Source organism: Lampris incognitus, chromosome 7 (genome assembly GCF_029633865.1).
Source record: "Lampris incognitus isolate fLamInc1 chromosome 7, fLamInc1.hap2, whole genome shotgun sequence".
Taxonomy (NCBI): domain Eukaryota; kingdom Metazoa; phylum Chordata; class Actinopteri; order Lampriformes; family Lampridae; genus Lampris; species Lampris incognitus.
This window is the reverse complement of record NC_079217.1, coordinates 1,065,102-1,081,342: the sequence shown is the minus strand read 5'-3', so window position 1 is coordinate 1,081,342 and position 16,241 is coordinate 1,065,102. Positions and strand designations below refer to the sequence as shown.

General features: G+C 48.3%; 1 protein-coding gene across 1 annotated transcript in view; it reads right to left on the bottom strand.

The window, feature by feature from the left end:
- Positions 1-16,241, bottom strand: part of sgsm2 (small G protein signaling modulator 2) — a 168,500-nt gene that overhangs the window by 53,556 nt on the left and 98,703 nt on the right. Inside the window, exons 4-7 of the mRNA XM_056283318.1 lie at positions 6,641-6,808; positions 2,692-2,759; positions 2,333-2,481; positions 1,898-2,032 (exon numbers count right to left, since the gene is read on the bottom strand). Of these exons, the coding sequence (XP_056139293.1) occupies positions 1,898-2,032; positions 2,333-2,481; positions 2,692-2,759; positions 6,641-6,808 (520 nt within the window). The remainder of the gene's footprint in view (positions 1-1,897; positions 2,033-2,332; positions 2,482-2,691; positions 2,760-6,640; positions 6,809-16,241) is intronic.

The window sequence follows — 16,241 nt, the reverse complement described above, 5'->3', positions numbered from 1 at the left end:
CAGATGAGGCGGTGGTCTGTTCAGCAGTCATCCGCACTGGTCATTGCTCTGGTGTTGAGCACATCATGGCGGTCTTTGGCGTGGACTACTATGTAATCGATGAGGTGCCAGAGCTTAGAGCGAGGATGCATCCAGGATGTTTTGAGTTTATTCTTTTGGCGGAAAAGTGTGTTGGTGATGACCAGGCTGTGTTCTGAGCACTCTGATAGCAGTAATATGCCGTTGGAGTTCGTGTTGCCAACTCCTTCCTTCCCTATTGTGCCTCTCCATAGTGTGGTTTCATCCCACCCTGGCATTGAAATCTCCAAGCAGGATTAGCTTGTCCTCCTTGGGGACTTTGGTTAAGATGTTGTCCAGGTCAGCATAAAAGGCCTCCTTCACTTCATCCTGTGCATCAAGTGTTGGAGTGTAGGCACTAACAACAGTGGCCTTTTGGCCACCTGTGAGTGTCAGGCGTATGGCCATTAGGCGTTCATTGATGCCCACAGGGAGTTCAGAGAGGTGGTTGATGAGGCTGTTCTTAATAGCAAAGCCCACGCCGTGGATCCTTGGCTCATTCATCAGCAGGTTTTCTTTTCCAGAAGAAAGTGTATCTTCCTTTTTCCTCCTTCAGCTGCCCTTCATCAGCCAGTCGGGTTTCAGAGAGTGCTGCAACTCGAACACATACACATGAAAACACAACACTCGACACATACACATGAAAACACAACACTCAACACACACGTGCATGCTCATTTGTGGACACGCAGCTGCAGCTCTGTGCTCTTGTTGCCCCGCTGCTGTTGCAAGGCTGACATTTCCCTGCAGCTTATCTACAGCGTGTCGGCCCATCTATCACATGGGCCGGCTTTGTCGGCTTTGTCGGTTGACTCTTGACTACACATAACAACAGTGCTGTCTAACACGTTCACCTCGGCTGCGTGCTGAGAGATGCTGTGATTGGGCAGCTGAACAGCAAGCAGTAACACACAGTGAAGATGAGAAACGGTGGGGGAGGCCTGAGGAGGAGTGCAGCGGCATTTAACACTTCTACCACCCATTTCTGGAGCCATGCTACTTGTGTGTGTGTGTGTGTGTGTGTGTGTGTGTGTGTGTGTGTGTGTGTGTGTGTGTGTGTGTGTGCGCGCACAACTGTCCAGAGTGTCTCAACATGCACTGAGTTTGGATCAAGTTCATTCCTGTGTGTTTCATTGTCTATGTTGTTGTCTGTATTATTGTGTGTTTACAAGTGAACATGCTGCCCACTGAAGCAGCCTAGCAAAACGCTGACAGCATTGAACCAGGAGGCTCTAACCTCTGTGTGTGTGTGAGAGATGAGATGATGATGATGATGATGATGATGTGTGAGATGATGATGATGATGGATGATGGTGTGTGTGTGTGTGATGATGATGGTGTGTGAGATGATGATGACGATGATGGTGTGTGAGATGATGGATGGTGTGTGTGTGTGGGTGTGTGCGTGTGTATGTGTGAGATGATGATGATGACGATGATGGTGTGTGTGTGTGTGTGTGTGTGTGATGATGATGATGATGGATAATGGTGTGTGTATGGGTGTGTGAGTGTGTATGTGTGTGTTTGAGATGATGATGATGATGATGGTGGTGTGTATGTGTGTGTGAGATGATGATGATGGCGATGATGGTGTGTGTATGTGAGATGATGATGATGACAATGATGGTGTGCGTGTGTGTGAGTGTGTGTGTGTGTGTGTGTGTGTGAGAGATGATGATGATGACAATGATGGTGTGTGTGTGTGTGTGTGTGTGTGTGTGTGTGTGTGTGTGTATGTATGTGTGAGATGATGATGATGGCGATGATGGTGTGTGTGTGTGTGTGTGTGTGCGTGTGTGTGTGTGTGTTTAAGCTATATATGAACTTTTAATCGTCCTACCGGTTGAACCAACACGTTGTTTTTGCCGTAGAGCAGGTGTGTGCGAGAGTTCTGGTGGAGCGACTCCACATACTCCCTCGCCGATGCAGCAAACTTGTCATCCGACATACTACCACTAGACTGCCTCTTGCGGATCTAGAATCCAAAAGACAAAATCTAAACTGTGAATGAATCCTGGAATGGACAGTGTTAAACATTTTTTTTAAAAAAAGAAAAAAAGTGGAAAACCCCCCCACTAGTGTAAAAGACCATTATACATATAAGGATACACCCCCCTGCCCCCCCCACCCCAACAAAAACCTCTACAGTAACGCTTGGTTACTACAGTATCATATATGACATAAACTCCCTTCCCTCACAACATGGACTAATTCCTATATACAAACACCCCCCTACCACTGCAAAAAGCCATGGCATTACACACTCCACTCTCACCCCCAGAGCGGGCCTGCGGCTTGGGGAGGCATCCAGGCCCCGGTGGGCCCCATGGATACGGTGGCGTTGAACAAGCTCATTAGCTGAAGGGTCCGTCCAAAAGTGGTCAGATGTCTTCAGCTTGGTGTACTCCAGAGCACAAGGTCCCACTGGGCAACACCAACACACAAACACAGAGAAAGGTAAGGAGGATGGGGACAGAGGGAAAACACATTCCACAAGTGTAGTCCCACATCATATTTGATTTAGAAAAGTTCGTAAATTAACATTTCAAAAGTACAGATGATTCCAAGATCAGAAGAACAAACGTCTTAAGTTAGTAAAGGTTAGTGTAAGGTGTAAAGACACGGTCAACTCACCCAGTAGAGCGGCTAAGATGGGCCCAAAAACAGGATCATGCATCAGTGCTTCCCTCTCATAGTACTTACTATAGTGTTAAACAAACAGAAAGACCAAAAAGAAAATACTAATTTAGGGATGACAAAAGCAAGCTAACTCTTAAAAAAGTGTAATTAAGATAATGGGATGCTCCCTGGGACGCTTGGATGGCATGGTGGACATTATTGCATTTGGTGTCACAGGGAATGTAATTGGCAAAGCTCTTGAGTGGGTAGCTGGTAAGAGTAATGTGTCCCACCATTGCAATTAGCAGTTCTGACAGGTGGTGAAGCGTCTGTACAGCTGCAGGTGGATCTGGGGAAAATAAAATGAGGCTTTGCTTGCATAACGTTCCCCCTGGAGAAATCTGCAGCTGGCAGGTGAAAAGAAGCACTCGTTGACTCCACGTGTAAATTCACGTGATAGGCACACCCTCCCCAACCCCAACCAACATAGGGATTGTGTAATGTAGAGAGACCTTAAGAGAATGGAATATAGACTTGCCAGATTTTGAGAGAAAAAAAAAGGCAGATCATTCATTCATTCATTCATCTTTAGCCACTTCTCTGGGGTTGGGTCGTGGTGACAGCAAGCTAAGTAGGGCACTCCAGACATCCCTCCCCCCAGCAACGCCCTCCAGCTCTTGGGGGATCCCAAGGCGTTCCCAGGCCAGAATGGACATGTAGTCCCTCCAGCGATTTCTGAGTCTACCCCGGGGTCTCCTCCCAGTTGGCCGTGCCCAGTAAACCTCCAAAGGAAGGCATCCTAATCAGATGCCCGAACCACCTCAACCAGCTCCTTTCGACGCGAAGGAGCAGCGGCTCTACTCCAAGCTCCAGACACCCTACAGAGGAAACTAATTTCAGCCGCTTGTATCCGCGATCTCGCCCTTTCGGTCGCTACCCAAAGCTCATGACCATAGGTGAGGGTTGGAACAAAGATCGACTGGTAAATTGAGAGCTTTGCCTTCTGGCTCAGCTCCCTCTTCACCACAACGGTCCAGTACAACGTCCACATTACTGCTGATGCTGCACACATCCGCCTGTCAATCTCCCGCGCCATCCTACCCTCACTCATGAACAAGACCCTGAGATACTTGAACTCGTTCACTTGAGGCAACAACTCATCCCCAACCCCAAAAGAACAATCCACCATTTTCCGGTAGAGAACCATGGCCTCAGACTTGGAGGTGCTGACTCTCATCCCAGCCATTTCACACTCAGCTGTAAACTGCCCCAGTGTGCTGGAGGTCGCGTTCTTATGAAGCCAACAAAACCACATCATCTGCGAAGAGCAGAGATGCAATTCTGAGATTCCCAAAACAGACACACTCCTCACCTTGGCTGTGCCTTGAGATCCTGTCCCTGAATATCACAAACAGAATCGGACACAAGGGACAACCTTGGTGGAGTCCGACACCCACCGAAAACATGTTTGACTTTGTGCCAAGAATGCAGACACAGCTCTCACTTTGGTTATACAAGGACCGGATGGATTGTAGCAACTGCCCCGGTACCCCATACTCCCACAGTGCCCCCCACAGAGTGTCCTGGGGTACACGACCATAAGCCTTCTCCAAGTCCACAAAACACATGTAGACTGTCTGGTCAAACTCCCATGCCTCCTTCAGCACTTCCGCAAGGGTAAAGAGTTGGTCCATTGTTCTACGGCCAGGACAGACTCCGCATTGTTCCTCCTGGATCCGAGGGTCAACAATCGGTTGGAGCCTCCTTTCCAGCACCCTAGAGTAGACTTTCCCTGGGAGGCTGAGCAACGTGATGCCCCGATAATTGGAGCACACCCTCCGGTCCCCCTTTTTAAATATGGGAACCACCACTCAAGTCTGTCACTCCACAGGTACTGTCCCCGACCTCCACGTGACACTGAAGAGGCGTGTCAACCAAGTCTGCCCAACAATGTCCAGAGCCTTCAGCATCTCAGAGCATATCTCATCCACACCAGGTGCCTTGCCACCGAGGAGCTTTTTAACTACCTCAGAGACCTCTGCCAGGCTTCCCCTGAGTCTTCAGACTCTACCTCCTCCACCAAGGACATGTTAGCCAGGTTCAGCAGCTCCTCAAAGTGTTTTTTCCACCGCTCGACAACATCCCCAGTCCGAGTCAACAGTTCCCCTCCCCGGCTGAACACAGCCTGAGTCAAGACCTACTTCCCCTTTCTGAGTCGCCGGATGGTTTGCCAGAACTTCCTTGAGACCAACCGAAAGCCCTCCTCCATAGCTTCGCCGAACTCCTCCCACAGCCGAGTTTTTGCTTCCGCGACTACCAAAGCGGCAGCCCCTCTGGCCTCCCAGTACCCATCTGCTGCTTCAGGAGACCCCTGGGCCAACCAAGTCTGAAAGGCCTCCTTATTCAGCTTGACGGCTTCCCTCACCACAGGTGTCCACTAGCGGGTTCTTAGGTTGCTGCCTCGACAGGCACCGATGACCTTATGACCACAGCTCCTTCCTGCCGCATCTGCAATAGAGGCTTTGAACATGGCCTACTCAGACTCCATGTCCCCAGCCTCCCCCGGGATACATGACAACTTCTTCCATTTCTCCCTGTCCTCTGCATCTTCCTCTGTCACACCAGCCACCTGCATGTCCTCCCTCACCACATCCATAAACCTCCTCTTTGGCCTGCCTCTTTTCCTCTTCCCTGGCAGCTCCTAGAGAAGACTGACATTTTTAATTTTTTTTTTAATTTTGAGATACTTTATTGATCCCCGTGGGGAAATTACGTTCTGCATTTAACTCATCCTAGCTGTGTAGCTAGGAGCAGTGGGCAGCCACCGTGCAGCACCCGAGGACCAGCTCCAGGTGGTCTTGCCATGGCTCAGTCAGGGGCACAGACAGGACTATTAACCCTAACATGCATGTCTTTTTGATGGTGGGGGAAAGCGGAGCACCCAGAGAAAACCCACTGCAGACACGGGCAGAACATGCAAACTCAACACACAGGACGACCTGGGATGACCCAAGGTTGGACAACCCCGGGGTTTGAACCCAGGACCTTCTTGCTGTGAGGCGACAACACTAACCACTGCTCCACTGTGCTGCCATGAAAAAAGTTAAAGCTGAAATGCAGGATTTTTCCCCATTAACAAACATTTATTTCACCCATTTGGACCATGGAGTCAGATTATATAATACTAACTGGAACATCTTATAATTCCATTACAATTATTATCCTCTTTCAACATTGTATTCTGTAAATTGTGTTTTATCTGTACACATAACATCCATTGCATGTCTGTCCGTCTTGGGAGAGCGATCCCTCTGTTTCTCTCCCTGAGGTTTCTTCCAATTTTTCCCCCTATTAAAGGTTTTTTTTTTAGGGAGTTGTTCCTTATCCGATGTGAGGGTCTAAGGACAGGATGTTGTGTTTCTGTAAAGCCCCTTGAGGCAAATTTGTAATGTGTGATATCTGGCTATACAAATAAACCTGACTTGACTTGGTACCTTTATTGTAACTGGAGACATGATCCATATACCACTGTTGACATTTTCGACCGGGCAGAATAAACATTGGTGCAACAGCAAACATGATCCTACTCAAACAGGAAAAAGTTTGAAACTTGATGACGATGTGGCGATTCTTCTTTTCATCCACCAATTCTACGACAGTAGGACATTGTTCCATACATTAGACATTAGATTGCCTGCATTAGCTTTGGTCAGAGGATGACATTTTTACAAGGGGGGAACTGCTTACTGCTCAGCTGATGGCACACAAGCAACAACGGTTGCTACATCTTGTTTGCAGTTCTTGGTGCTGGAGGGAGGGACAGATCAGGGAAATCACCGATTTCAGCTCTGACCAAAGGGACTGTGTGACCTCCATCAGTTATCAGAGCCAACAGTGCCTTAAGAGGGTTGTCATTTCACTGGAATGAATAACCAAGGATAAGGTCCATAAAGCATCCACTCACCTGGAGTTGTCCACAATGTACTGCACTATTTTGTCTAAAACTTTCTCAAAGAGGGCAGTCCGGACCCAAATGTGCTTGATGGCCTGGGCAGAAAGTGGCTGGGGGTTGCGGGGTGATGACAAGGACCCCTGCCTCCTTAAGGGTTCTTGACCAACGCTCTGGGTTCTCCTGCAACAGAAGAAGGAAAAGATGCATAATTTCTGGGTTTCAGTGAGTGTGTTAAAACATTGAGAGCCCTGCCAGAAACTGGTAGCGCATCTTCCATAGCCGTAGCAAGCAAGATATGTGGTGTCTTAAGAAGGAAAACCAAATTCTACTCCAGTCTTTCAGGTATTAGGTAAATCAAAACAGCGAGTGAAATACAGCAACAACAGCATCGCCTCTAATATGATGACAGCCATCTCGTAAAGTGATAGAGAGCTTGGCCTGGTTACCTCTTCAGTAACACCTGGCTTCCAAGTGAAAGGTGCCAGACAAGGGAAACTTCACCGTCCCACATTACTACAGGTACATGGGTCTGTGTGTAGGGTATGATGGATACAACATGTGCTTGGTAACTGACTTGCATAATCACAGTGCACAGCATCCATGGGCCTACTTTTTACAACTTTACAGGCAGGAGACAGCGTGCCACACTCCCAGCCAGTAAATGTGGGAGCTTCTTTTATTAGCTGCCCACTGGGGAAGATGGTGCCAAATCATCACAATCCAGCGATAAGGGATCCTGTGTGTTTGTGGGGGTATGAATGTGTGTGTGTTTGTGAGTAGGGCTCCAGACATTTTTAAGGCAAACTGTGGCAATTGGCCACTGACGTCACTCCGGGTTCAGTCACTGTGAGAGTACACATATTTTACCCCTGACAAGTTTTATCTCTAAAAACACAGCAATCACACAAAAACCACTCCACTCACACACCCCTTCTTCTGCTGCATACACAAAGCTCCCACTTCAAATGAACGCGTGAGGACGGAGGGGTGGAGAGTAATGTTTCAGCAAACCACAGTCACCATGTCTGCACTCCCCCAGCCTCCTCAGAGACCGCTGTGTGTTTGTGTGGTGGTGTATAATGACAGTAGCATCTCAAGGCGTCACTGGTATGGCGTCAAAGTGACACTGTGGAAGAGCACACCAACCCCACCCACCCAACACTACACCACCAGCACCACAGACACTCCACACATTCACACTATACCACATGCCCACAGTTTGTGCCCAGGCTTTTAAAAACCATTGTTTGTCAAGTAAAACCACGATTCAGAGCCATTCGCTTCACTGCACCCTTCTACTGTGCATCCCGTTTATCGGGTTGGAGCAAACTTAAGACAAACGTATTTAGCGGCCTTTGGAAAAGCATTTACAATATAAGGGGGCCAAGTTTGAAGTGAAGGGAATTCTAGTTTAGGGCAGCATCATGCTAGCATGGCTACCACCTGCAGGGTGATCCCACACCAGCAGTGCTTTCTCGTTTCCTGTAGGCAGTGGCTGCAGCCAGGGATCTCCACCCCTACCAAGGTTGTAGACCAAGTGACACTGAAGTGTTTCTAAGTCGGCCTCCTAAAAGCAACAGATTATGGCCAATTTATGGCCCTTTTTGACTGCAAAAAGGTAATCTGGAAATTTCCACCTCTGAAACTTTTCAGAACCTGTTAAAGATGGATACCTGTCATCAGTGACAGCTACACCGGTGCATAATTTCTCACACAACAAGCTTGCACCATAAACAATGGCAACAAACAAGGGAAGCGGTCAAGAGGGTAATCCTGTTCTTTATTATGGCTGACTCATGGGATAGTGAATTTTTTTCCTCCCCAGTTGTACCCGCCCAATTACCCCACTCTTCCAAGCCATCCCGGTCGCTACTCCACCCCCTCTGCTGATCCGGGGAGGGCTGCAGACTACCACATACCTCCTCCCATACATGTGGAGTCACCAGCCGCTTGTTTTCACCTGACAGTGAGGAGTTTCACCAGGGGCACGTAGCACGTGGGAGGATCACGCTATTCCCCCCAGTTCCCCCTCCCTCCCGAACAAGCACCCCGGCCGACCAGAGGAGGCGCTAATGCGGCGACCAGGGTCCAGGACAAATACCCACATCCAGCTTCTCACCCGCAGACACAGCCAATTGTGTCTGCAGGAATGCCCGACCAAGCCGGAGGTAACACGGGGATTCAAACCGGCGATCCCCATGTTGGTAGGCAACGGAATAGACCGCCACACCACCTGGACACCCCTGGGATAGTGAAATGAAACTGCTTTGCTGCCAGAGGCAGGAAAGAAGATAAAAACGTTGTGTGTGTACGTGAGACATGATGAATCCTGATCGACAGGATCCATCTGAGCGCTCCTGGAACTCACACCACAAAGAACAACAACAAAAAGCTCATCGAGGTACATCATCTCATTTTGAGGGTCATAATGCTTACGTATTTCAAGATACTGCTTGTATTATTTTATTTTATTAGATACTATTGCATGTTTCATGAGAGTGTTCTTGCTCATGGTTATAAGACTAATTATAAAGAATTTTCACTCAACAGGAAGAGAATTCTTAAAGAAAGTCGATTTGAGGTAATTTTTCTTTTCAGAATAAATGTCTTATGACAAGCCCTATTATCATGACTCAAGTACTCTTTCTTGAAAAAAGCAATAATATTTGCCAAAGTGGTAAGAAAATGTCACGAGCAAAACCCTGAAATAAGCATGATGAACTTGAAACGCGTGATAAGTGTGTCTTTGCTGCAGCGCAAATTTCATATCAGCTCCTGCCATCGTCCACGGAAACACTTGTGGAACCTGTGAACTCAGCATGACGGTGCGGCACGCCGCAGTACGTTCTGATAATGGGAAAATGTTACTGGCTTGAGCCTTGGCTCTAACAACAACACCAGGTCAATCTTAAGTTTCCCCTTGAACCATCTGTCCCTCTGACCAGTGACAGAGGACACAGAGTCCCTGGGATAGATCCAGACCCATCCTGGTCTCATCTTCCTTACTTTCGCTCCCGCCATACCAAGGCTTTGCTGGACGCACCATTCTCTCTCTCCTCCCCCCCAGCTTCCTGTCTCCCCTCCCTCCTTGTCTGAATCCCTGGGGCCCATGAAAGCCTGATCAGGAGTGCTGGTAATGTTGATGAGCCGTGCACTTCCGCAGCAGCTGCCCCTTGTGGAAGTGAGCTCGGTTGTTTGAGGAACCACTGCATTATCTCCCTCCACCAATCCAGCTGAAAGGCACCAGCGGTCCATGTGTGTACAAGGGGGTACACACCAGCCTCTGCTGTATTCAGGCTGCTCGCACACAATCCATTATCCATGGACATTAAGCCAGGGGATAAATTAGACTCTGGGGCAAAATGCTTGGAGTGAGAGTCAGTGGTCAGGTCCTGCTTTCTGCATCCCAGATACTTGGTAAGGATGTCCCTGGACTTGAACACATACCGAGGGAGCGTACAGGGAGGCCTTACGGAGCACTGCATTTTCCCCCCAGCAGTGATTGGTGTGTGTGTGTGTGTGTGTGTGTATGTGTGTGTGGGCCCTGTGGTGGATGGCCTGGCGGCCTGTCCAGGGTGTCTCCCCACCTGCTGCCCAATGGCTGCTGGGATAGGCTCCAGGATCCCCGTGACCCTGACAGTAGGATAAGAGGTATGGATGATGGATGGATGGATGGATGGATGGTGATTGATGATACAGATGAAAATGAACAGGTCGACGCAGAGTCGAGTCAGGGCCATGTTTCTCATCAATAGAGACAGGGAAGCTCCTGCAACTACACCTGATCTCACTTTTATTTAGAGATGGGAAACTATAAGCAGTCTATTTAACGTTTCACGGGACTTGGGGAGGCTAGAAACAGGTTAGGTGCAGGTAGCAAAGTGCTGGCTAGCTCTAAAAACAGTCAAAAATGCGGCCATGAAATCCTTCAAAAAGCTTAGCATACAAACAGTGTTCTGTCCCTCTGCATTCTCCCTGGCCTCTTTCCTAAAAGACTGGTAAGCCTCACGCTAAACTGGAAACCAGTTCTGAAATGGTTTTTTTTCTTTTTGGATTTTTCCCTCCTTTTCTCCCCAGTTGTACCCGGCCAATTACCCCACTCTTCCAAGTCGTCCCGGTCTCTGCTCCACCCCCTCTGCCCATACACGTGGAGTCACCAGCCACTTCTTTTCACCTGACAGTGAGGAGTTTCACCAGGGGGACATAGCGCGTGGGAGGATCACGCTATTCCCCCCAGTTCCCCCTGCCCCCCTGAACAGGCACCCTGACCGACCAGAGGAGGCGCTAGTGCAGCGACCAGGGCACATAACCACATCTGGCCTCCCACCCGCAGACACGGCCAATTGTGTCTGTAGGGACGCCCGACCAAGCTGGAGGTAACATGGGAATTCGAATCAGCGATCCCCGTGTTGGTAGGCAATGGAATAGACCACTACACCACCTGGACACCCAAGTTTTGAAATGGTACACAAATCCACAGATCAGTCCAGATCAGTACCTGTAGTTGAAAGAGAAAGAATGCAACTTTATTTTGTCATGGTATTCTTACAACGAATGCGTTGTCTGCATGTAACCATCCTGTTGCATGGCAGCAGGGGCAGCTGCAGCGCCCGGGGACCAACTCCACTTCTTCTCTCCACCGTCTTGGTTAGGGGCACAGACAGGAGTATTAACCCTAACATGCATGTCTTTTTTTTCTTTTTTTCGGCATTTTCTGCTTTATTTTAACAGTGACAGTGGACAGAGACGGGAAGTGCAGGGGAGAGGCAGAGGGGATGACTTGCAGCTAAGGACCCGGGCTGGATTCGAACCCAGGCTGCTGCGGTAAGAACTCAGCGTTATGTGGTATGTGCCCTACCAGGTGAGCCACCGGGGTGCCCCCATGCATGTCTTTTTTGATGGTGGGAGGAAACCGGAGCACCCGCAGGAAACCCACGCAGACACGGGGAGAACAGACAAGCTCCACACAGAAAGGACCTGGGATGGGCTGGGGTTCGAACCCAGGACCTTCTTGCTGAAAGGCCACAGTGCTGACCACTGGGCTACCATGCCGCCAAACGTTGCGTTGGCCAGGAATCAAACCCAGGTCAACTGCTTGGGAGGCAACTATGCTAGCCACTATACCACCAATGCTCATGAAGCTGTATTGAAAAGGGAACTAAGAGGTTCAAGGTTTCTAGAGTAATTAAGCGTTCACAAGGAAAACACTCAATATTGGGAAGGGGAAGTATTATGAAAAGGTAAATTTTATTAAAAATGTAAATGTCAACGTTTTTATTTGCTGAATATTTTGTTTTCAAAACTCAATAATTAAGTCATAATTTTGCTCTTATACCATAAGACCACCTAATGAAAAATGCCAATGTGTAGATCTCTACCAGAGAGGTATCTACCAGAGGTATCTACCAGAGTAGTATCTACCAGAGTGGTATCTACCAGAGAGGTATCTACTAGAGACGCATCTACCAGAGTGGTATTTACCAGAGTGGTATCTACCAGAGAGGTATCTACCAGAGTGGTATCTACCAGACGCATCTACCAGAGTGGTATTTACCAGAGCGGTATCTACCAGAGGTATCTACCAGAGCGGCATCTACCAAAGGTATCTACCAGAGTGGTATCTACCAGAGGGGCATCTACCAGAGGTATCTACCAGAGAGTTATCTACCAGAGTGGTATCTACCTGAGGGGCATCTACCAGAATGGTATCTACCAGAGTGGTATCTACCAGAGGGGCATCTACCAGAGCGGCATCTACCAGAGTGGTATTTACCAGAGTGGTATTTACCAGAGTGGTATTTACCAGAGTGGTATCTACCAGAGTGGTATCTACCAGAGTGGTATTTACCAGAGTGGTATCTACCAGAGTGGTATTTACCAGAGTGGTATTTACCAGAGTGGTATCTACCAGAGTGGTATTTACCAGAGTGGTATCTACCAGAGTGGTATCTACCAGAGTGGTATCTACCAGAGCGGCATCTACCAGAGTGGTATTTACCAGAGTGGTATCTACCAGAGGCATCTACCAGAGTGGTATCTATCAGAGTGATATTTACCAGAGCGGTATCTACCAGAGGCATCTACCAGAGGTATCTACCAGAGCGGCATCTACCAGAGCGGTATTTACCAGAGTGGTATCTACCAGAGGCATTACCAGAGCGGTATCTACCAGAGCGGTATCTACCAGAGGTATCTACCAGAGTGGTATCTACCAGAGTGGTATCTACCAGAGGCATTACCAGAGCGGTATCTACCAGAGCGGTATCTACCAGAGTGGTATCTACCAGAGGCATCTACAGAGTGGTATTTACCAGAGCGGTATCTACCAGAGCGGCATCTACCAGACTGGTATCTACCAGAGTAATATTTACCAGAGCGGCATCTACCAGAGTGGTATTTACCAGAGTGGTATCTACCAGAGTGGTATTTACCAGAGTGGATTCTACCAGAGCGGCATCTACCAGAGTGGTATTTACCAGAGTGGTATCTACCAGAGGTATCTACCAGAGCGGCATCTACCAGAGTGGTATTTACCAGAGTGGTATCTACCAGAGGCATCTACCAGAGCGGTATCTACCAGAGGCATCTACCAGAGCGGTATCTACCAGAGGTATCTACCAGAGTGGTATTTACCAGAGTGGTATCTACCAGAGGTATCTACCAGAGCGGCATCTACCAGAGTGGTATTTACCAGAGCGGCATCTACCAGAGTGGTATTTACCAGAGCGGCATCTACCAGAGTGGTATTTACCAGAGTGATATTTACCAGAGCGGTATCTACCAGAGTGGTATTTACCAGAGTGATATTTACCAGAGCGGTATCTACCAGAGTAATATTTACCAGAGCGGTATCTACCAGAGTAATATTTACCAGAGCGGCATCTACCAGAGTGGTATCTACCAGAGTGGTATTTACCAGAGTGGTATCTACCAGAGCGGCATCTACCAGAGTGGTATTTACCAGAGTGGTATCTACCAGAGGCATCTACAGAGTGGTATTTACCAGAGTGGTATCTACCAGAGGCATCTACAGAGTGGTATTTACCAGAGGCATCTACAGAGTGGTATTTACCAGAGTGGTATCTACCAGAGGCATCTACAGAGTGGTATTTACCAGAGCGGCATCTACCAGAGTGGTATCTACCAGAGTGGTATTTACCAGAGTGGTATCTACCAGAGCGGCATCTACCAGAGTGGTATTTACCAGAGTGGTATCTACCAGAGGCATCTACAGAGTGGTATTTACCAGAGTGGTATCTACCAGAGGCATCTACAGAGTGGTATTTACCAGAGCGGTATCTACCAGAGTGGTATTTACCAGAGTGGTATCTACCAGAGGCATCTACAGAGTGGTATTTACCAGAGCGGTATCTACCAGAGTGATATTTACCAGAGAGGTCTCTACCAGAGAGGTCTCTACTACCACTAGTAGTGTTTATGTGATGGTACACCACCACATAAACACCACAGACTGGGGTCCACAGCTCGAGCGCTAGTCACGAGCAGAAAGATGGGAGGGATGGAAATCAACGCTGCTCCTTGCCCTTCACCGTAAACACGCTGAGCAGAACAGGGGACGTGTGTTACAGAGAGGTGGCGCCAGTGAGGGAGTCCATCAGTTGTACATGAGTGTGAAAGGAAAAATAGAAAACAATAGATTCTTCTTCTGGCTTGTTCCGTTTCCCAGGGGGGGGGTCGCCAGAGCGGATTTGATCATTTTTCTCGGCAGCCTGTGAGGGCACAGCACTGATGGCAGTCTTGCCAAGCCGCATGATGATCTGGCAGAACTTTACATCATTTTACAAATCTGTTACAAAAAAGTACGTTATTTTTACAGAACAAATAGATTACAAGAGTATAAGTGTACCGACGAATCGATAAACTATCTGCAGCACAACCTTTACAACAGATCAGCCCAGCAATAACGCACACACACACACACACACACACACACACACATCATGAAAACAAGATGTGACCATTACAGGCCTTAACCACACACAAAGAAAAGATGACGGCAGTGGGAGCACAGCGTGTGACGAGTGCAGCAGGTGTACTACCAGCAGGTCCACCAGTGACACCCCAGAGCTCATTTTTGCCTTGACTAATGAACACAAGGTGCTCTGACGCCTGTGTCAATAGTCTGTGGACTAGCTGGTGATTCTCTTTCTGTGTCCTGTGCATCTACTTCCCACACTGCTCTCGCCAGTGGTGAAACAATGTTGCCTTGGCAACCAGATTAAATGGGCAATGGACTCCTGAAGTGGGGTGACAGGGTGGGTGATGGGAAATTCTGTGTGTGCATGCGAGCGAGAGAGAGAGAAAGAGAGAGAGCAAGAGAGAGAGAGAGAGAGAGAGAGGGCGAGAGACAGCGAGAGACAGAGAGAGAGCAAGAGAGAGAGAGAGAGAGAGAGGGGCGAGAGACAGCGAGCGACAGAGGGAGAGCAAGAGAGAGAGAGAGAGAGAGAGAGAGGGCGAGAGACAGCGAGAGACAGAGAGCAAGAGAGAGAGAGAGAGAGAGAGAGGGCGAGAGAGACAGAGAGAGAGCAAGAGAGAGAGAGAGAGAGGGCGAGAGACAGAGAGCAAGAGAGAGAGAGAGAGAGAGAGAGAGGGCGAGAGACAGCGAGAGAGAGAGAGAGAGAGAGAGAGAGAGAGAGAGAGAGAGAGAGAGGGCGAGAGACAGCGAGAGACAGAGAGAGAGTAAGAGAGAGAGAGAGAGAGAGGGCGAGAGACAGTGAGACAGCAAGAGAGAGAGAGAGAGAGAGGGCGAGAGACAGCGAGAGAGAGAGTGAGAGAGAGTGAGTGAGTGAGCAAGAGAGAGAGGGGTGAGAAAGCGAGAGAAACACAGAGAGAGAGCAAGAGAGAGAGAGAGAGAGAGAGAGAGAGAGAGGGCGAGAGACAGCAAGAGACAGAGAGAGAGTAAGAGAGAGAGAGAGAGGGCGAGAGACAGAGAGACAGCAAGAGAGAGAGAGAGAGAGAGAGGGCGAGAGACAGCGAGAGAGAGAGCAAGAGAGAGTGAGAGAGAGCAAGAGAGAGAGAGAGTGAGTGAGTGAGCAAGAGAGAGAGGGTGAGAAAGCGAGAGAAACAGAGAGAGAGCAAGAGAGAGAAATTCACACACATCCACTCACACAGGACCTTGTTGTCATGACGTAGCTGTGTAAGTTGTTGTATTGCATGTGTTGATGTATATATGTGTTGTGTATTCGTGCACTGTTACTGTCCTTTATGTGAAAATGCTTTGCAATACAAATGTATATTTGTCATGCTAATAAAAGCACATTTGAATTTGAGAAAGAGACAGAGTGAGTGAACGAGAGAGAGAAAGACAGAGAGAGATAACTGAATTTTTTTTAAATTTTAAAACAAGTCTTTATTTAACAGAACATTTTAACAAAGCAGACTTGAAATATTTCTAAACATATAAACAATACTTGTCAAACTGCAAACACTCAATATGCATCTTTTAACAATCCAGAGAGAGAGAGAGTGAGAGAGAGTGAGAAAGAGAGAGAAAGAAAGAGAGACAGAGTGAGAGAGAGAGAGGGGTGAGAGAGAGTGAGAGAGAAAGAGAGAGACAGAGTGAGCGAGTGAGAGTGAGGACAGGGAGAGCGAG